Source organism: Trichomycterus rosablanca, chromosome 18, assembly GCF_030014385.1.
Source record: "Trichomycterus rosablanca isolate fTriRos1 chromosome 18, fTriRos1.hap1, whole genome shotgun sequence".
Classification (NCBI taxonomy): Eukaryota; Metazoa; Chordata; class Actinopteri; order Siluriformes; family Trichomycteridae; genus Trichomycterus; species Trichomycterus rosablanca.
In genome coordinates this window covers 3,395,246-3,418,279 of record NC_086005.1, presented here as the reverse complement: position 1 = coordinate 3,418,279, position 23,034 = coordinate 3,395,246, and the positions used below count along the sequence as shown (strand labels likewise).

The 23,034-nt window shown below is 44.3% G+C and overlaps 1 protein-coding gene across 1 annotated transcript; it reads right to left on the bottom strand.

Annotated features, from left to right (window-relative positions):
• Positions 1-5,350: 5,350 nt before the first annotated feature.
• LOC134332661 (RNA polymerase II elongation factor ELL2-like) lies at positions 5,351-9,234 on the bottom strand. The gene is made up of 8 exons (XM_063014401.1): positions 9,161-9,234; positions 8,746-8,831; positions 8,600-8,660; positions 7,768-8,146; positions 7,623-7,683; positions 7,353-7,524; positions 6,513-6,557; positions 5,351-6,424 (listed from the first exon to the last, which is right to left on the bottom strand). The coding sequence occupies exons 1-8, from the start codon at positions 9,167-9,169 to the stop codon at positions 6,308-6,310; spliced, it is 930 nt and encodes a 309-aa protein (XP_062870471.1). The 5' UTR covers positions 9,170-9,234; the 3' UTR covers positions 5,351-6,307.
• Positions 9,235-23,034: the final 13,800 nt, after the last annotated feature.

Here is a 23,034-nt window from a genome sequence, read left to right as displayed (position 1 = left end):
AGGCTCGAGTGTTGGATGAGAAGGCCTAGCTTACAGTCAGGCCACTGGAGTTCCCTCCACACCAAGTCTGTATGAACCTAAACTTAGAAGTTAGGAGGGGTGTCCACATACTTCAGACCGTGACTGCATGCTCATCCAGACGCGCCCTCAGAGCTCATGACGGGTTCTGTAAGTATCTCTCTGTCTGAATTGTCATTTGTCCCGGCAGCCGTTTTTTTCGTGGCCACCTGATTAAGGAGTGGAGCTTTTCTTTAGGATCGGTGTTGGGGTCGCTTGATGACTTTGGTTATTTCTGAGATGAGCCGCGGCACTCGGGCTGATAACCTGGACGCGCTCTCGGAGATTGCTTGTGGCTGAGGCTGACCCGCCACCACGCGACATTTTACCAGCCTAGATGAGTTTTTCTATCCAATCATACAGGCCATTTTCTAAAGAAAAGAGACGGAGGGAAAAATCACGGCTTGTTCATCCAGCCTGTGACGGATCTCGGGCGCCGAGCATAACGCCTCGGAGAAAGCGGCCATCTCTCAAGGCTCCCTGTTCTGCCGTTTTGCTTTGCCTGCTGAAAATAATCGCTCAATTTGTAGAAGTGCTTAAGTGATTTATGAAGCTATATATTTTTTTCCAAGGTAGTTCATGACTCACTTGCAGATTGAAAAGAAAGTAGAAACGCTTTCAGACTTTTATTTGCTTTCAGACTTTCCTTTCTTCTCCCCAGAGTTCAGCGTCCAACCTACACCTCTGTCTCTTTATTTAGATTCACATTTTCATCCTTATTTCTTCCTTATATCTCGTCGGGCGTTTTTTTTTATCCTGTTGTTTTCCGTAGTGAAAAGTGCTCTGAGACAGAAAGCTAGCAGAGGTGAATCAGACTTGCCGAAGCCCCTCAGGTATCAAGTGTTCTTCTAGCTCTTGTTTTTTTTTTTCCGTCTGTGCATGCAGGAGAATCGTCTGCGTCTCTACAGACAGGGTATGAACAGTAAGGAAAATAATTCAGAAAAATAGTTCTGTGTATTTTCACTCTGTTTTTTCCTCCTGTGCTTTCTGGTCGTAATTACAAATTCCCGTTTTAATCGGCGTGTGTCCTTGGGTCCAGCGGAAATGACACCGGCCATCATTTCAGCCTGAGATTGGGCTTTAAAGTAAATGAGTTACATTACAACGTCTGACCCTCGGCTAAATTAATCAAGTAATTTTTTGAGGTTGGTGCAGAAAAAGCCGCCAACCCTGTTCAGGTAAAATTAGCACTAATAAACGATGTAAATGGAACTTTATGTGGACGTTTATATGAAGTAAAGGTCATTCATGTATCAGGTCAGTTACTGCGTTGTTTCAGTCAGAACTTGTGCTTCTGTGAGCACAAAAGCAAACCATGACTAACTGATGTCCAGAAATGGACAGTGCACAGTGGAAACCATTCGACAACAACGTCCAGAAATGCTCCTGTCCTCTCTGAGTTAAAACAATAAATACAAATCTGCAGATGCTAGACTGGCCTGCCTGCACACACACACACACACACACACACACACACACTTCTTAACACCCACACGTATACAAAACACTTCTCTATACACATATACTTACATAACATTATACAGTGTTTGTCAGATATTGTATGTAAATGTAGATGTGAACCTTTTATGACCTCAGTTTCTCGGTGTGTATTGTACGTACATTAGGTCGTACAGTATCGTTGTTGTTATGATAATGTGTTGGCACTGACTGTAGACCAGGGCTTTACCCCCGTCAGCGGGGCACCACATGTACCCACCAGAACTGATCCAGATCTAAGTGACACGTGTTCGTGGTGCAGCTGGTCTGAGTGACGATGCCTGAGCGTGTCTGATCCACGTCTGAGTCACAATCACATCTGGTGCTGTCGAGGACAGAGATACCAGACAAGCCGGGGATTATTCACAGAACCAGGTCGAACACACACTCACACACACACACACACACACACACACACACACACACACACACACACACACACACACATCTACACACTCTTACTCATATCTACACACATACACATCTATAAACACACTCACACACATATCTACACACACATACACACATGTACACACACACACACACACACACACCTCTTTATACCCACACATACACACACACACACTCACACACACACACACGTATAAACACACATATATCTACACACACTCTTCCTCATATCTACACATATACGCTCACACATATAAACACATACAAACTCAAAAGAAGCTTTATTGGCATGACAAATAAGGACATTCGTATTGCCAAAGCAAGTTACAGAGAAATAATAAAAATAACAATAAGAAAGAACAAATATATACAGAACAGTTACATGTGCAAAAATATAAAATAGAATAAAATATTAATAAAAACAGTGCAAAATAATAACAATAAAAATTATAATATTTACAGTAACAAGTTAGTAATAACGATCAGTTTGTGTGTGTGTGTGTGTGTGTGTATGGGACATGGTCACCCACTGTCCCTCACCTGGTGGCAGGTGTGTGTATAGAATGCTGCTAGTGTGCAGCTCTCTTTGTGCTCCCCCAGTAGGTGGGGCCGTTTGTCAGGGTCTGGGAGGGAGGTAAAGTTGGGGATGACTGTGTTAAATTTAGGGAAGAATTGGGACCGGATGTGGTGGTACTTGGTACACTGGGTGAGGAAGTGCAGCTCCATCTCTACACACACACACACACACACATGTATAAACACACACACATTTACACACTCTTACTCATTTCTACACACACACATGTATAAACACACACACACACACACACACATATAAACACACACACATGTCTACACACTCTTACTCACACATACAGACCTACATAAACAACTACATACACACATGCACACACACACACACATATCTAAACACTCTCACACACATATACACACATATCTAAACACTCTCAGACATATCTACACACACACACACGAACACACACACACTCACATGTATAAACACACACACACACACATATTTACACACCAACCCACACACACACACACGCACATACACATCTACCCACTCTCACACATATCTACACACACACACACACACACACACACCCATACCCAGACAGGCCTACATGAACAACTACATACAATACATACACACATATACACACATATCTAAACACACAGGAACACACACACACACACACACACACATTTATTAACTCATTTACAGCAGCCAACCCAACTTCTGTCCAAACCATCAAAATAATGATCTGAATCTCAAACACTCATAAACTCTAGACTTCACCCCCTCCAGACTTGTCTGATTGGAGACTGTTGCAGGATTCTGATGCACTAACCTAAAGTCCCGGATCTCCTGCAGGCTCTTGTTAAATCTTTTTCTCGATGGTTTTACAGACCCCAACAACCACGGGCAGAACGCTGGGCTTTGGCTCTCCACATCCTTCTGATCTAGATTTTTTTAAAGCCAGGTATGGTCAGTCCACACTGACGTGTCCAACATAATAGTAGTGTTCAGTATTAGTCACTGTTTCAGCAAGTGCTCCTACTATTTTCTAGGCTCTTGTCCACTTTACTTCCAACAGACTGACCAGTGCAAACAGCTGTTGGTACAAAGACTCAGTGTGAGCCATTATTGTACAGCCTGAGATGACATGGCACGACCTCGCCAGCCTCTCCGGACATTCGGCGCCCGCTGCCGACACGCTGCTGCAAGATATTCGTCCAGACTCTGCATTCCAGCTTCCACCACGTGATGGAGCAGATGCTGGTAAAAGCCGGAGAGAAAGCACAGAGCAGAGCTCGACCTTTTCTCTTCATTCCTCCCTCTAATTACGCCGATGAGGCCTATTTATGTATCCGAGCACCCACTCGAACGCCGGCTTATAATTGGCTCCTAGTGCAGCGGCCGTCCCCTCACAATTAGCCCCGGGTTTAAAAAAAAAATAAAAGAGAACGTTTCACAGGGGGCGAGAGAGACAGAAATAAAAACGTAATTAATTAAAGTCACTGCTCACACACAGGAACATAAATAAGAACGCAAATTAATAACAGCTCACAACACTGAATGTTGCATTTGTGAAACATGAAGGGAATCCCAAGGATGCAACATATAAATGTAAGAGAAATCAAACAGAGCCGGAAGTGGGTATAACGTGCATAAAAATTAAACTAAATGTACAACTAAGAGGATTGGTGAAAAGTGAGAGTCTGGACAGTAGAAGTGCACGTCTCTGTGTTTTATGTTTAATTTGCTGTTGGTCTGGTAGACTGTAAACAACCAGTATGGTGACTATTTTATTACGCCTCCCAAAACCAGGTGTAAATCAGTCATAGCTGCATTTACTGGAAATGGTTCTTAGGTCCCTGATAATTTATTTACATAAATTAGTGTAATATTAGTGGAATATTCCTTCTAAAACATAAATATCAAAGAAATTAAGTAATAATAATAATTAATTAATTAATTAATTAATTCATTGTCTTATCCGCTTATGAAATTAGGGTCAGGGGGGGGGGGGTTGTGGGGGGGATTGTGCTGGAGCCTATCCCAGCTTTTCAATGGGCGCAGGCACACAGTAACACCCCGGACGGGGCGCCAGTCCATTGCAGGGCAGGCACACATACAAACACACACACACACACACACACACACACATTCACCTACAGGGCAATTCAGTGTCTCCAATTATCCTGACTGCATGTTTTTGGACTGTGGGAGGAAACCCACGCGGACATGGGGAGAACATGCAAACTTTGCACAGAAAGGACCCGGACCACCCCGCCTGGGGATCGAACCGAGGACCTTCTTGCTGTGAGGCTACAGTACTACCCACTATGCCACCATGCTGCAATAATAATGATATTATAAATAATAATAATAATAATAATAATAATAATAATAATAATAATAATAATAATAATAATAATAATAATAATAATAATTATTATTATTATTATTATTATTATTATTATTATTGAACAGAGAAAATTTTCATTTTATTGATATCATTACCGTAAGCTTTCTGTAAGCTGTGTGAATTCAGTTTAAAACAATGATATTCGCCTACAAAACCAAAAATGAACCAGCCCCAAGTTATCTTAACCTTTCACCCAGTGCTGGTGTCCGTCTGGCCCATGCTGCCATCCATCCATGTGTCCTCTTTTTTTTTTTAAACCAAAATATGGTCACTCTAATAAATAAATAAATATACATTTAAGCTCTTAATATTTAAAATCCCTGGCACACAATAAAAACAAACTCTTTTATTTCTACAGATTCAATCAGACTGATTTTACCTTCATTTAAAATAATTGATTGATTTAAAAAAAAAACACACAACAAACATTTTTAATGATTTTCTTTATTCATAAAGCAGGTACGAATGTGTGGGGACGGGTGAGAACACAAACAAGGGGTCTGATCAGTCAGCAGGAGAGGGGATCTCACACTGTTACATGTTCTGCTGGTAGGGGGGGCGTGTACGGTGGGGGGCATGTACGGTAGGGGGGCATGTACGGTAGGGGGGCATGTACGGTAGGGGGGCGTGTACGGTGGGTAGGTTTGGGGACGGGGGGGAAGATTACGATTGTTTAACTGATCGGTTAGCATCGCTACACATGCTAATGAATTTTTCGAGTGCAGGACACGCCCCGTTTCGGTCAGTTTTCAGCTCCTTAAGATGTTGATTTATCGTTGACGGGGTGAACTGCTCATCGTCTTGTACCTCTGTCTCCGCACACACACACACTCACACTCACACACACACACCTAACAGACTAGCTTGTAAACCGAGCCAGGCACTAAACGCTCCCCGGGGATGTTACAGAACTAACAGTGTTAAACGACTGTATAGTCAGTGGTCGGTGACTATATCAGCTGGAAGCAGCTAATGCTAACACTGGAGGCACGGCGAGCGCTCGCGTTAGCTGGCCCGGTTTGCAAGCTAGAGAGTTAGTTAGGAGCTGGAGCGGCCGTGCTAGCTAGCTACTCCAGCATTAAGATGAGGCGAACCTCAATGAGATCAGAGCTAAAAGACGATGAGCGGTCCACAGATCGATCCGCAATAAACGAACAAATAAAGCGAGCGGAAAAGCCGACGGAGGGAGGAGCGTCCTGCGCTAGAGAGGCTCGGGGCGAGTGGTTAGCCCGAGAGCACGTGAGAGTCATTAGCATGTGTAGCAAAGCTGGATAAAAACATGTTACGCTGTTTAAACGGGTATATAATGAGATATGATGAAGAATTTAAGAATCTGGGTCGCTGGATCCCCTTGACTCCTGCTGACTGCGGTTTTGAGGCTCTGGTCAGTAGCTGAACGGACCACACGAGCGGTCATATTCATCGACGAGCCTCCTGATGTGCGCCAGCTTGTACTGGAGGTAAAAGTAGCGAGTGCAGTCTGAAGTGTACTCTGGGTGGCGCTGCAGACACACAGAACGTTTCCATTCAGCTCAGGTTTAATAATCGGTGAATATAATCAGCGTGATGTGTTTTTATATCTGAACTCACCTGTAGCACATCCTGGTATTCACACCACATCAGAGCACTCGCCTCCTGCACAAGAGAGATTCAGAGCTGTTTATTATCCACAGAAAATAATCCACTTGATTTATAATGACAATACGAGGTTGTATAGTCCCTCCCAGTATAGTCATGTCCAATTCCCTGTTTGTATTTGACCACTTTTAACCCAGGAGGGCTGTGATTAACACACTTCCCCTTCGACATGTGTGCATATGCTTTGTATAGAGATCTATATAACGCACAGAGAGTCACGCAACGATCCCAGTTATCCCCCATTTGTGTGCAGCGCCTATAATAGCAGCTATGAGGAACCCAATCACTGTCCGGGTCCACACAGGTGGGCTAGCGAGTGCATATGATTCATTTGGAGATCTGTATAGAGCACAAAGAGTCATGCATCGCTCCCCATTATCCCCCGTCTCCCATTGTCCATGTCCACACTGGTGGGCTAGTGAGAGCATATGATTCATATGGAGATCTGTTAAGCGCACAGAGAGTCACGCAACGACCCCAATTATCCCCCGTCTGTGTGCAGCACCTATAATAGCAGTTATGAGGAATCCCATCATTGTCCATGTTCGCACTAGTGGGTTAGCCAGTGCATATGATTCATATAGAGATCTGTATAGCGCATGGAGAGTCACGCACCAATCTCCATTATCCCCCGTCTCCCATTGTCCAAGTCCACACTGGTGGACTAGCGAACTTCACCGTTGCACCCCCCGAGCGCCCGATACCAGATTCTCTCACATTGATTAAGTTCTGCTCTGTAGCTCTGGAGCTGTTTAAGATTTAGTCTAGAATGAATTCATCAGGAGTCCTGACCTGAAACTGCTCGGATCCTGGAACCATGGACCTGCGCTGTTCCTCTCTGTAATTAAAGTGCTGCAGGGTCCTTCCGATCCGAGCGTACAGGAAGTTGTATTCATCTTTAGCAGCCATGAAGTCGGCTACGTACTGATCCCTCTGTTCCAGAGATAACACCGGAGTGTACCGACTGTGGAGGACAGAGAGAGCAAAAGTTTACACACCCCGGGGTAGAACGAGGACCACAGAGCGTGAGGAGTTATGAATAGAGAGTCGAATCGGACTCACAGTCTGTATTTGGGTATCACAGGGCGGGGCAGTGGAACCGGGTTAACTCTGCTTGTTGTGTCTGTGGAGAGAAGAGAGGATGTAAGACGTCTAGACCTTGTACAGGTTCATTTAATCAGAACCAGAGATTTTTCTAAATCCTCACCTGCAGCTGGGTAGTGGCTTCGCTCCGGCGCAGGGCGTCGCCTTTTGCGGGCTCTTTTCTCACCCTCGGCTTTCCTTTTCCGCCCCTGGCCTCTTGCTTTTCTGCTCTTAGGCTCAATGTCCAGCTCCGACAGATCTTGCTCTTGTTTGATCGGTCTGCTGACGTCCAGCTCAAACAGATCTTGCTCTTGTTTGATTGGTCTGCTGACGTCCAGCTCCGAAATTTTTCTCTTTTTGTTCCGTTTGCCATCGCCTCCTGCCGGTGAGGCATCGACAGGGGTAACTGAGTACGACTCGGTGCTGGGGGGGAGGGCGTGGCTGGAGGAGCCCTCGGATGAGCATGGAAGGGTGGCGGCCGTGTCGTGGTCTGCACTGCTCGACTAAAACGACATTAATAGACGTTAGTGAATGAAATGAAATCGCTTTGCTGTATTGAAATAATTTCATATTGCGATGAAGGTCAGGTGGTGCAGTAGGTGGCGCTGTCGCCTCACAGCATTAAGGGCCTGGGTTCTGTTCTGTCTTTTCTGTGTGGAGTTTGCATGTTCTCCCTGTGTGTGTGTGTGTGTGTGTATGTGTGTGTGTGTGTGTTTGTCTAAGCCTCCCTTCACACATGAACTCTCACAATTTTTGCCCCTCCAGCCTGGATTTTACCTCTCAGCTCAAAAAGGTTCATATTAACAATAATATCCATTAATATCCATATCATGATCATATTTATCTCTATAATGCACTTTTAGAACCAGGTTGGTCAGTGTTTATCTATGGTTTATCGCCCCCCTTTCATTAATCACAGGTCAAGGTCATTTGGAACTACAGTTGTGTTTCCTTACCAGCAGTGATGTTTGTTCTGAAGTGTCGAGCGACAGTAATCTGCCAAGTTTCTTCACTTCACTGCAAAAGATTAAAAAAAGGACTGAATTTAATCAGAAGCCTCAGTTTAACCGCACATGAGTCCAGGTCGTGTCTGTGTGCTTACCGAGCCACCTTCTCCTCCACCTGAGCCATCTCAAAGTAACGGGGCCATTGGCCCAGAACCTTGAAGAACGCGTACTCCTTCAGAGACTGAGAGACAGAGAGACAGAATATAGATGTAATATGGGAAGCTTTTCAGTTCTGGATACAGAGCAGCTGCTAATTTACACACAGAAACCTGTTAGCCTGTAAAAGACGAGTTTTAACAATCAAAATCACGTGGATTTAACATGATTTAAAGCTTGTGTTGATCTAGCGAGTGATTATTAGAGTTTATGTGATGTCATAAGCAGCACAAGGCCTTACAGCAATATAAAACCTTCCAACCCAGTTAAATTCACTTTAATTTCCACACAAGCAGCTTTAACCTCTATAATAAATAAACCATCACAAACTGAAGCTGATCTAACAGTCCTGACCTCGTCCATGTCGGCTGACCGCTAGTGATTTAGCTCTTTTGGTTACACAGGTAGATAAACGTGCTGCTCTCTGCTCTGTGTTTCAAATGTAAATGAGCCGGTTGTGTAAGAGACCCGAGTCTCAGCATCACAGAGTTCCGAGGGTCTTCGGTTACCGTGGAGATTCAGGACTCTCAGGTACAGCTACAGTATCTACTGTACAGAGCCCCACACAGCTGAGCTGAAGGGTCTGGGTTCAGAGCCCAGGCTCTTCATTTACTGTTAAAGATGAATAAATCACATCAAGTTAAAGTTTATTTCTCACATACAGAGTCAGACACAGTACAACCACTGAAACGCTTCTGTACCTGATCGGCCACATTAGTAATTAGACAGAACTGGACACAATATAACTACAGAAATATAGAAATGTCTTTTTAACACATAAAAAGTGTAGAAAATTACAAAATTTAAAATCAAAATAGTCATTTAAATTATAATTAGGAAAATAGAAGCAATTTAAAGTACAAAAAAGGAAAACAAATGTGCAAAATGACACAAAAAGAGACGTGCAAGAACTGAACATAATACTGTGCAACATATATACTATGTACAAATATATATATATATATATATATATATATATATATATATATATATATATATATATATTTATATATATATATATATAGAGCACAAATTACCATACATAAACACATAAACATATATCCATACATAAAGTCTTTAGAGAAGACTTTTCCGAAGATCAGCTGTTGTTGTAGCTCAAATGATCACACAGCGGTCACTTATTCTTAAACTGGATGTCCAACAAGCTCATGGTCAGCACCAATTTCAGATGAACCATTTGCTTGTTTGGCCTGCAGGGGGCATGGAGGCGCAGACGACTGACAGTGGCGTTTCCATTAATCAAGAAGTCTCATCACTTTTAATAAGCTGCAGCTGGGAGAGCCATTTAAATACCTCATTCATACAGTGTGTTTATTAAATCAATAATAATAAAATATAATATTAATCCCTTTTATAGACATTTAGGAGAAATACAGCTACACCTACTATTACTACAATCTGAGAAGTTAAACATGTATTTTTATTCAGGAAAACACACAGCAAACATAATTAAATTACACTAACTCACTACCACCAGGACTCACAGAGAATCCCCAGTGGTGCTATCGGCTGGAAGGCCGTCTAGTCAAGTCGAATTTATTTGTTTCGTGCTTTTTACAGTTCACATCGTCTCAAAGCAACTTTAAAGATTCCAGGACCAAAATAAAACCCCTGTTGAGCAGCCGAGGGCAAAAACGGCATAAAAAAGCTCCCAAATATTACTTGAAAGAAACCGGACTCAACAGGGACCCGTCCGACCGGTACCTGGAGGATCATTTGAATGAATTTGAATGAAATTAAACAAACCAGACGTGTGAATTTATTTTATTTCTAACAAAAGTTACAGCAAGTGAAAATCATAAAGAATTTTATTAGAGTTCATCAGCTTTTATTTCAGTCTGTGCTAGAATAAATTCTAACGGTGTGATCTGGATGTTGTGAGAGCCGTCACGGTTGAGCTCCATCACACCCAGCGGGAGCGGCATCGCTGGCTCAAAGCTCCAGGTTTAAACCTCAGGTGGGTAAAAAGGTTCAAGCCAGAATTACCTCGGAGTAATAAACAGAAGACGTAGTTAAAATGTCCAAATCATTAATTAATTAATTAATAATAACAATAATAAAATAACAATAATAATAATTATAATAATGAAGCACTTTGAGACTCTGCTAATTATTACAGCATAACTAAAAGGAAGAACTAAGAAGGTACCACAGTCATGAGGGCTTTCACTGGACATCAGCACCTACCTTCCTACTGTCAACAGTGGTGAGTGATCACATGTGAGAAGCAGAACGACAGCAACCCAGTTCAGAACTGGTAGTTAGTTTTACAGACTCAGACAACTTGGACATTTTGACTAACTAACTAATTAACTGAATTGCCGTAGGATTGCTGGGATGCCTCATTGTGCAGATTAACCAGTAAATGTAAGACACTTGAGTGCTACACACGAATAAAAAATGTTAATTCGGTTTAGGTAGGTTCTTAAATATAATAAAGGAATAGATATATTTAGGTATAGAGAAACATATTCACTCCTGGATTTAATAACATTTAATAACATTCAACTTTGAGACGTACAATGAGATATAATTAGCTGTTCTGCAGTAAAGTGCTTTAATTTTGACCTTTTCTTCTTGGAGAAATGTCTCCAGCTCTCCAAGGTTATGAGAGTAGCTCTGATGGACTCGTAATTTTTAAATCCTCCATTAATTTTGAATAGGATTCAGGTTCGGAGATTGGCTGGGTCGTGAATGAACTTTCACCCTTTTTTTTGGAAACGATTCAGCCTGGAGTCGATCCGATAAAATTCTTCTATTATATCCTGGAACACTCGCTTCATCGGCGTCTCAGTACGGCTTTCACAGAATCCAGGATTAAATAACCAAAGGAAAACAGTTTGAATCTTTGTTACCCCTCACTGTGTCTCTGCTTCTTCATTTTTCCGTCTCTTTCAAATACTCTTCTTCTTATTTTCCCCTCCAGGTTATTGTGGGTTCATTCGGAGTAGCTGAGCGACGGTGAACCCTAGCACGCCGCTAAGGTGCTGTTTACAAACCTCTCATGGTTCCCTTTTCACCCCGAGTTCCTCTTTAAATCTGTCCTTCCCCTCCACCGTGACTCACAAACACAAACACTGGGAGTCATGTTTGCTCGTCACCTTCCTTTATCACTCAGACACTCGCCCGAGTCTCGCCCGAACCTGAGGGACCTTTATTATTATAACAGTGCCTGCTGTCTCTTAACAGAGCCGAATACGACGCTCCGGGATCCTCAGTGCTGTTACTCAGGACCACAGAACTCTAGAACCATCTCATTACTAGTGTTGGTACTGCACAGCTTCAGGAATCCAGGTTCAATCCTAGTCTCCAGTTCTTGTCTGCTATTTATTTAGTTTGATCTGCGTTGGCACCAGTTACTTCATTCCCTGTTGCTGATTGGCCCTGGTCTCTGGATGAGATGGTATTCCTGTCTCACCCATCACCAGAAGCTTCTCTAAGCCTGAACAACTGGAGGTGGACAGTTTCTTGAAGGAGGCTGGATTGATGACTATATGTCTGTCTGTCTATAAAGTCAGTTTATCTATAAATTATATCTGTCTGTGTATGTCTATCTGTCTATCTATCTGCCTGTCTGTCTGTCTGTCTATCTATCTGTCTGTCTGTCTGTCTATTATGTCTGTCTGTCTTTATGTCTGTTTATCTGTCTGTATATACAGTATATCTATCTGTCTGTCTGTCTGTCTGTCTATATGATTATAAAGTCTATCTGTCTATCAATTTATAAATTCAATCTATTTATTTGTCTGTCTGTCTATCTATCTATGAATTCTGTCTGTTTCTATAAATTCTATATGTCTGTCTGTCTTTCTATCTATTAAATCTGTCTGTCTGTCTGTCTTTCTATCTATTAAATCTGTCTGTCTGTCTTTCTATCTATTAAATCTGTCTGTCTGTCTGTCTATTAAATCTATCTATATATGTCTGTCTGTCTTTTAAATCTATCTGTCTGTCTATCTGTGTCTAATTATTTATAAATTCTGTCTGTCTGTCTTTCTATCTATATATCTATCTATTTGTCTGTCTAGCTATAAATTTCTATGAATTCTATGTCTGTCTGTCTGTCTGTCTGTCTGTCTGTCTGTCTGTCTGTCTGTCTGTCTTACTATTTATCTATAAATTGTATCTATCTATCTGTCTGTCTGTCTGTCTATGAAGTCTGTCTGTCTATTTTTCTATCTATCTACAGTATCTATCTATCTGTAAATTTTCTGTCTGTCCGTCTATCTATTAAATCTGTATGTCTGTCTGTCTGTCTGTCTGTCTTTTTTTAAAGATATGAAAAGATGACTTTCAACCAGGCCTTATTGTACAACACCAGTGCCTGACCTCTGAACTCTCCTGACTCCTCTTTTGACTAAACTGACCCAAATTCCCACAGACAGTGTCAACAATGTGTCTTTCTAAAAGATTAGACGCTACAATTTCATATTAATGCCATACATTCGAAACAGGATGTTTAACAAACTCATTGTCTGTTGTCCACATACTTTTGGCCATACACTCTCATGAACAGATCCAACAGATCCTCTCATTTTCCTCTCAATTTTTTACTTTGAAAAGGCCGATTGGCTTCTGCAGATAAAATCAGAAGCTCTGTGCTCGCTCACAGCCCAAAGCTGTTTATTTAATTGCTTAAAAGCTTAGTGACACGTTCTGCAGCCAACACACACACCTACACACACACACCTACACACACACACACACACACGCAGCAGGTTGTTTGTCATTTCCAATGATGACCATTTTTATCAGGGATGTAGAATTAGATTATGTTGAGGAAGACCCCGCAGCATCTTCCTCCTTCATCCTTCCTTCTCTCATCTGATTCCGGTGGCGAGACGCCGATACCAGGATGGTTGGAGATAAGCTCGGGCGCAGCGGGTGGCTCACAAGCACTCGTGTGCCCACGGAATAAAGCAAACTACATGCCAGACACAGGCGACTGTGTCTGTTACACGCTCGACCAGACTGGTGGTGCTACCCACGTACACCAACACATTTCTCAGTAGAGAGGATTCTAATAAGACATGGAACTAATTAGGCAGATTATTTAGAAGCTCTACTTAGCGATTACGCTGATTACTAAGCTAACACAGTTAGCCTTAGGGGCTGAGGTGGCACAACCCGCTAGCACGTCAGCCTCAGTAGGAGCATTTTAAGGAATCTAAGAATTTAGACATGCCCTCTTCTCTGGGGTGTAGGATGACCAAAAATGTGTCATGTGTTGTATGTAGAGAGATCACTAGGTTTTCAAAACGTAGTACAGAAGCAAAAAATAAAAGATGGTATAGTGTGTGACCCCCTATTGCTGATCAGTCAGTGATTGTGATGTGTAAACCACAACAGATCAAGTTAAAGATCAAGTTGTGTAGAGTGAACAGCACAAATATGATCACTTCATTACAGATACAGTAGAGATTCAACCCCATCACCAACAGGTGTGAGGTTTTACAGAATCATTATGCTACGATCTTTATTAAAAGGATATATACTGCATATTTAAAGCCATTTCTAAGGTTTAGGACTCCACTGAACCATATGAATATTTAGGTGGTGGATCATTCTCAGCACTGCAGTGACACTGACATGGTGGTGGTGTGTTAGTGTGTGTTGTGCTGGTATGAGTGGATCAGACACAGCAGCGCTGCTGGAGTTTTTAAACACCTCACTGTCACTGCTGGACTGAGAATAGTCCACCAACCAAAAATATCCAGCCAACAGCGCCCCGTGGGCAGCGTCTTGTGACCACTGATGAAGGTCTAGAAGATGACCGACTCAAACAGCAGCAATAGATGAGCGATCGTCTCTGACTTTACATCTACAAGGTGGACCAACTAGGTAGGAGTGTCTAATAGAGTGGACAGTGAGTGGACACAGTGTTTAAAAACTCCAGCGGCGCTGCTGTGTCTGATCCACTCATACCAGCACAACACACACTAACACACCACCACCATGTCACTGCAGTGCTGAGAATGATCCACCACCTCTGTGGGGGTCCTGTGGGGGTCCTGACCATTGAAGAACAGCATGAAAGGGGGTTAACAAAGCATGTAGAGAAACAGATGGACTACAGGCAGTGTGTGTAGAAACAAGGAGGTGGTTTTAATGTTAGGCCTGGTTGGTTATACTGTCACAGTACTGCAGGTTGTTTTGGACAAGAGCGTCCGCTAAATGTCGATAATGTAAATGTAAGAAGACAAGTGCGTCTTTATGAGAGTGATATATGCACTGAATAACTTTTATTTTAGTTTGTTGAGGCTAAAAGAGGTCCGAAGTAAAGCGAGTTGGGCCAAAAGAATGAAGAGTTCCTGTCCGACCGATGCCAAACACGCTCATTAATCACTGTTAGCCAGACATGCACTTTACTCTTAGCGCAGAAGCGAATTTAGCTCGGCCTGACCGTCTTCCTCCGCTTTATTCTCCTTCCTCCGCTCTCTTCTGCGCTGTCCATCAGCCTTCAGCGCTCAATAGCACTAAAAGCTCTCGGCTCCTTCTCTCTCTATCAGTCCCTGCATATCAGTCTCCATCTCCCGGCCGTCTCCCGCCCCGCCGCGGCCGTCCCTCCTCTCTGCAGAGAATGAGGAATTAATCAGGCTAAAATCGTGACTGGACTAAATGGACGCCGCATGCTAAATCCTCGGCTAAATCCTCGGCTAAATCCCGGCTAAATCTAGCTTCCTGAACAACATTTGTCTGAAGGGTTTGTTCTTGTAGCGCTCTGTGTAACCAAACACACACTAACACACACCGACACGCATTCACACTGCATTCTCATAACACACAGCTTGCTAGGGTGGGGCGTAGCAGATTTACAGCTTTGACACATGGTTTTTACAGCTTGCCGCTGAGCTCAAATCAGTTAAAGCAACACAAGTTTCATGAACACATTTCCTTCTTTGGGGGCTTGGGCACAAGGAAGAGTTCGAATCCCCAGTGGTCTTGGGGTTGGTCTTGTTGCTTGGGCGTCTACATACAGTGGTGGACTATGTCTGATATAGGGACGTCTGGAAAGGTATTGATGGACAGTACTCATCAAGGTGTGTTTATCCTGGTCAGTGGATCTAGTTTGTGCAATCAGACGTAGCCAATCATGTCTGTGTAGACGCCGGCTGGCCGATAGCTCCTCCGAGATTCATGGCACAGATGGCTTCGTGGGTAGTACAGTCGCCTTACAACAGGAAGGTCCTGGGTTCGATTCCCAGGTGAAGCAGTATGGGTCCTTTCTGTGTGAAGTTTGCATGTTCTCCCCACGTCTGTGTGGGTTTCCTCCGGGAGCTCCGGTTTCCTCCCACAGTCCAAAGACATGCTGTCAGGTTAATTGGTGTGTGTGAATGTGTTTGTGTGTGTCTGCCCTGTGATGGACGGGTACCCTGTCCAGGGTGTTTCTTTGTGCCTTGTGTGGCTCCAGCACCCCCAGCAACCCTGATTAGAATAAGTGGCTTATAAAGTGAGTGTATTATCGAAGTATACAAAAGAAGCACGCAAATGTGACGTCACACGGCTCGTCCATCGGGTAGAGATCGTCGGAGTGGATTTCTCATAACTGATGCAATTACAGGAGATCAGTGCGTGAGTCTCTGTGTGCGATACGGATCTCCGTATGAACTCTACTAGTGCAGGTGAAAAGAAGCGGTTGGTACTGCACACAAGTTGGGGGTCAGGAGCAGTAGAGTGTTGGAAATTCGACATACAGGAGTTATGTTTGTTTATTCTATGTAAGTTTGGCAGAATTGTTATAATCAATTGGTGCAGCCTGAGTTATTTAAAGGTATTTTTTTCTTATGCATTTTTCTCCCCATTTTCCTTCCGATTTAGCGACTCAATTTTGTCTTCCGCTGCTGAGAGATACCAGATTGCATCCGAGGAGAGCACGTTGCTGTACACGCCTCTTCTCCTCTGTCACCCCTGCATTCTGCACAGGCGTCTCTTCCGCCAATCAGGGTCCTTACACAGCGTATGAAGACCCACCCACCCACCCACCCACCCACCCACCATTCTGTAAATACTGTTATACAGTATATCTGTTATTGCCTTGGATAACAGCGTCTGCTAAATACCTCAAATCTAAACACGAACGGATGTTTATTTTTCATCTGGCCCCCAAAAAGAAAAGTTTGGACACCCCTGGACTGAATGAATGACCGAATAAACAATTTCCAAACCTTCAAAACCAATAAACATTCAGTGAAGGTGAATAAATCCTCCCCGTGTGAGTATAATCACGCGCCCCTCTGCAGAGAGATCCCGCTAATCCTCTTCCACCTTCCTAATGAAAATTCCTTCACGTCCGGTCCCATCCATCTCTCTCTCTCTCTCTCTCTCTCTCTCGGCTCGCTCGGCCGCTCCGAGCCGCCACGTCAGGTTCGGTCCGCGGCAGCCATCAGTCTGGGGATGTGCTGACGTGGAGCTGAAGCATTGCGCGGCCTGGCATTGAAAAGCAGGCAGCTGTAGCCGAGCGCAGATCTATGGTGGGGCCGTGCAGGGATGATATAGCGTTTCTGTCGCTCTGACAGGCCGCCACGCCGCCACGTTGATGAATAAATATGGATTTAGATCGAGGATTGGGTTGAATTTTCCATTAAAGGAAAGGGCGTGCATTCATCAAACCTTCCCAAAGCCTGACAACTTCTCATCCTCTAACGCTGGCTTACTGAAAGATCTCAGAGTCCCTTCCCACGGTTAAACCTTTCCCTTTTCTTCATTCGTTCACTCTGTCACTTCCTGTTTTTTCATCAGTCCACCGCATGTGTAAAGATTTAACTGAGCCAAAACATTCACTTTATTTATTGATTTACTTTTTTTTTCAGTAGCACTTATGAATGTATGAGATTTGCGTATCACTTGGCCGAAATATGGTTGATGTTTGATGTTCACAAAGTCACAGTCATTCAGAATCATTCCAGTAGGGGGCGCTCGGGCGGCGCAGCGGCTTGCAAGTTGGAATCTCAGCTGTGCTACCGGCAGGCTGGGTGCCAATACGGACGATGATTGGCTCGTCCGTCAGGTAGAGATCGCCAGAGTGGAATTCTCATAACTGATGCAATTACAGGGGATAATGGAGATCAGTGGTGGGGCTTGAACCAGTGACCTTTTGATTACTAGTCCAGTACCTTAACCTCTAGGCTACAACTGTACAACTGTCATTCAGAATCATTCCAGTAGGGGGAGCTCGGGTGATGCAGCGGCTTGCAAGTGCACCCGTCTTATGCCCAGCGTTTTGAAGTGGCACTGGACATACCGTGACCCTGATCAGAATCAGGTGGGTTTTAAAGTGTCGGTTTATGATTCCAGAACAGAACGTCCAACAAGCTCAGAGTCAGATGCCTGGTCGGAGTCACAGCGGGTAACACTGGGCACATGACCAATCCAATACAGTCAATGGGGTGGGGGGGATGACTATATTTAATATTGGGGGGACGTGCCCCTCACCCCCTAATGTATACTGTAATTATAGCATTGCTGAGAGCGTGTGTTCATGTTGGCTTGTGGTTTTGAGACAACGTCTATTGTAAAAAGTTCTATATTTAAATATTGTGGACGTGCCCCTCACCCCCTAATGTATACTGTAATAACGTCTATTGTAAAAAGCTCTATACAGATGCTATGAATTGGTACCCTGGGTGTGGATCCGTCCGAGTTTTAAAGTGGCACTGGACATACTTTGACCCTGATCAGGATCAGGTGGATTTTAAAATGTCGGTTTATGATTGTAGAACAGAACGTCCTACAAGCTCAGGGTCAGAGTGCTGGTCAGAGTAACACTAGGCACATGACAGGGTACCAATCTAGTCACATCTGCGTAGACGTCTGGCCAGCCAACAGTACCGCTTAGTGGTGGTGGGTTGGTGTAATTTAGGATTTTAAGGGTATATATTTTCATTCGGTGCTCCAGCCCGTGACAAATACGTTTATTTTTATTTTCTCTTCCCGTTTGCTAGTTTGAATTGGAAATGTAAATGACAGCTTGGGCAGGCTCTTTACGGAGACCCTCCGTCACCCCGCATTATTAACCGCCCACGCCGGGAGCCGGCGGCAGCACGCTAACCGGGCCTGGCGGAAAAATAGCCACCGCAGCCAGTAAAGTCCTCTCTCTCTCTCTCATTCTCGCTCTCTCATGTTTTCCTTCTCATTCTGACAGCCTCTTCCTCTTTCTATCTGCCACCTCGTTCTGCACCAACCGCACTCCCGTCACCCTCCACAACCATACCCCCCCACCCCCTCGCCCAGCGCGCCGTATCAGCCCCTAACCGATGATGCGTTTCCATTATATACACACCCAGAGCAGAGAGCGCGGCTTCATATCTTCTCCCTCTGCGTTTAAGGCTTTTTCCGCTCTCCGCACACATCCGCTCATCCCTCTTACAGGCTTAGCTGCTTTTGTCAGCCAATTTGTGGGTGCAGTGGCACCGTGCGGTCTGACCGAGTCCCGGAGCCCGGTGATGTAGCACCGGCCCGAGGCTGGCGTGAACACGCACCCCCGGACACCAGAGGTGTGATTTCATTTATCCAGTGGCTCCACAACAGCAGAGTCTGTCCTGCGTTAAAGTCAACCGAAAGTCACGAGGTGCAAAACAAAGTATACAGACAAAAGTATCGGGACGCCCCTTCAAATAAATGAATTCGAGTGTTTCAGTCACAACAGTTGCTAACAGGTGGAATAAATCAATCATATAAAGGAAATTACATGCTGGCAGGGCGGCACGGTGGCTAAGTAGGTAGCACTGTCGCCTCACAGCAAAAAGGTCCTGGGTTCGATCCCAGGTGGGGCGGTCCGGGTCCTTACTGTGCAGAGTTTGCATGTTCTCCCGTGTCCGCGTGGGTTTCCTCTGGGTGCTCCGGTTTCCTCCCACAGTCCAAAGACATGCAAGTGAGGTGAATTGGAGATACTAAACTAAAACTGCTTTTACCCTGTTCTTCAATGGTCAGGACCCCCACAGGACCACCACAGAGCAGGTATTATTTAGGTGGTGGATCATTCTCAGCACTGCAGTGACACTGACATGGTGGTGGTGTGTTAGTGTGTGTTGTGCTGGTATGAGTGGATCAGACACAGCAGTGCTGCTGGAGTTTTTAAATACTGTGTCCACTCACTGTCCACTCTATTAGACACTCCTACCTAGTTGGTCCACCTTGTAGATGTAAAGTCAGAGACGATCGCTCATCTATTGCTGCTGTTTGAGTCGGTCATCTTCTAGACCTTCATCAGTGGTCACAGGACGCTGCCCATGGGGCGCTGTTGGCTGGATATATTTTTGGTTGGTGGACTATTCTCAGTCCAGTAGTGACAGTGAGGTGTTTAAAAACTCCAGCAGCGCTGCTGTGTCTGATCCACTCATACCAGCACAACACACACTAACACACCACCACCATGACAGTGTCACTGCTGTGCTGAGAATGATCCACCACCTAAATAATACCTGCTCTGTGGTGGTCCTGTGGAAGTTCTGACCATTGAAGAACAGCATGAAAGCATATGGACTACAGTCAGTAATTGTAGAACCACAAAGTGCTTCTATGTGGTAAGTGGAGCTGATAAAACGGACAGTGAGTTTTAATGTTATGCCTGATCGGTGTATTTTCTATAGGATTGAACCCCAGCTCGGTGGATTTCCCCCCTTTGCAGAGGCCGATCCGCTTAAATCTGTGGGATTCCCTGTAAATTGTATTTATTATTATTGCGTTTATTAAATATTAATAGAAGTCGTACTTTCCTGAACGATTGTTCTGAATTCTCAAACACGAGGCTGGAGTTTACAACGGGACAGAATCTGCCGTTCTGAAGAATTATGGGATAAATAAGCGCATTATGGAGAAATTATTTGTTGCCATCAGCAGGAAGCTTTAGCCGAGCTATAATTACATCATCGCGCGGCGGATTGCGGCGCGAGTACCAGGCGTCTGCAACGGGCTGATAAACCCACTCAGAAATGAATTTGCCATCAATCTCCGTAAGCACGGAACCCGCTGCTGCCTACACGCGAATACGAGCGGGACCGCCGAGCTGACGGTTAAAAATGAGCCTGATTCAGAGCCCGAGCTACCTGAGAGCTTTTTAATGCTGGCGGCTTTAAGTCAAATTTATTGTCACCCTATAAGCATACGCAAACATTAAGTCTCCACGTCTGCGGCGCTTTCGTTTACGATTTACAGTTATTTATCTGGCAGACGCCTTCGTGTAGGGGCGGTATTAGAGTGGACTCGATTCATCTAGACAACCTATCATCCTATAAACGTATACGATGCTGTGCAATATATGGCAAAGATACACCGATCAGCCATAACATTAAAACCGCCTCCTTGTTTCTACACACACTGTCCATTCTTCTACAATTACTGACTGTAGTCCATCTGTTTCTCTGCATGCTTTGTTAGCTCCTTTCATGCTGTTCTTCAATGGTCAGGACCCCCACAGGACCACCACAGAGCAGGTATTATTTAGGTGGTGGATCATTCTCAGCACTGCAGTGACACTGACATGGTGGTGGTGTGTTAGTGTGTGTTGTGCTGGTATGAGTGGATCAGACACAGCAGCGCTGCTGGAGTTTTTAAACACCTCACTGTCACTGCTGGACTGAGAATAGTCCACCAACCAAAAATATCCAGCCAATTGCGCCCCGTGGGCAGCGTCCTGTAACCACTGATGAAGGTCTAGAAGATGACCGACTCAAACAGCAGAAACAGATGAGCGATCGTCTCTGACTTTACATCTACAGAGTGGACAGTAAGTGAACACAGTGTTTAACAACTCCACTCATACCAGCACAACACACACTAACACACCACCACCATGTCAGTGTCACTGCAGTGCTGAGAATGATCCACCACCCAAATAATACCTTCTCTGTGGTGGTCCTGACCATTGAAGAACAGGGTGAAAAAAGGCTAAAAAAGTATGTAGAGAAACAGATAGACTACAGTCAGTATTTGTAGAACTACAAAGTGCTTCTATACGTTAAGTGGAGCTGATAAAATGGACAGTGAGTGTAGAAACAAAGGAGGTGGTTTTAATGTTATGACTGATCAGTATATACACTAAACACTCTTCTAAATAACAGTCTGGTACTGTATATTAAGCCCTATTGAATACCTTTGGAAGAGATTGACTATTTCGATTACTAGTCCAGTACCTTAACCACTAGGCCACAACTGCCTCATGTTTAGATGTCCACATACTTTTGGCAATGAGGTGTCTGTATCTGCAGTACTAACTGCAGCCAATCTGTTGCTGTACACATTGCCACCCTTCTGTAAATCCTAACAACACTGCTGCACCTAATACATTCATACTAAAACAAAGCGGGGTTGGAACGATAGTCACAGTGTAAATAAAACCATCTCCCGAGTTTAACCAGGTGAGGAATTCCCATCCACACAGAGCGCCGCAAACACAAGCGTCGCTCTGTACCGTAAATGTCAGACTCCTCCGATTTTTTTGGATGATCCCGTTCAGCACAGCTTACTGATTTCCCTGCTCCAGTACACCCACCGAACCCTGTAATCAACCAGTGTGTTGACTCAGGTGTGTTCGAGCGGGGACTTCATTACGCCGCGTGAGCCGAGGCGCAGGAGCCGGCCACCCGCCGAGCCTGTGCATACAGTACTCAGATCTCATAATGACCAAATATAAATGACCCAGACAGGTCTGGTGTGGTCAGACTGGAACCCCTGGGTACGAGGCGGGAATAAGAAGCACGTCGCTTTTTAATGCAGAGGGTTATCAGTTATCGGTTATTGGTTTTCAAACCCTCGACCTTTATGCTCTAAGATCTGCTTGAACTCTCAAATATTTTAATAATGTTATCCTAGAACCCCTGACTGTGAGGTTGAAAGACACCATGGACAAGAGTTCAGTTTAAGGGCCCAATGGTGGCAACTTGGCATATGAACCAGGTTTGAACCAGCAACCATTTGATTACTAATCCAGTTATATAACCACTGTGCTACCACGACCACCAAACCCACCAATAATCCCTGCTAACCATCCCTGCTTACCAAGACTAGTACAAGACCAAAGTCCCTGTTAACCAAGACTAGTACAAGACCAAAGTCCCTGTTAACCAAGACTAGTACAAGACCAAAGTCCCTGTTAACTAAGACTAGGACAAGACCAAAGTTCCTGCTAACCAAGACTAGGACAGGACCAAAGTTCCTGCTAACCAAGACTAGGACAGGACCAAAGTTCCTGCTAACCAAGACTAGGACAG

Bases quoted from the DNA above. Each gene is read 5' to 3' on its own strand.
- LOC134332661 (XM_063014401.1), bottom strand. The intron at 8,147-8,599 runs GTAAGGAAACAC...ATGTCGTTTTAG, and splicing joins CAGAACAAACATCACTGCTG to TCGAGCAGTGCAGACCACGA. The intron at 6,425-6,512 runs GTGAGTTCAGAT...GTGTGTCTGCAG, and splicing joins AATACCAGGATGTGCTACAG to CGCCACCCAGAGTACACTTC.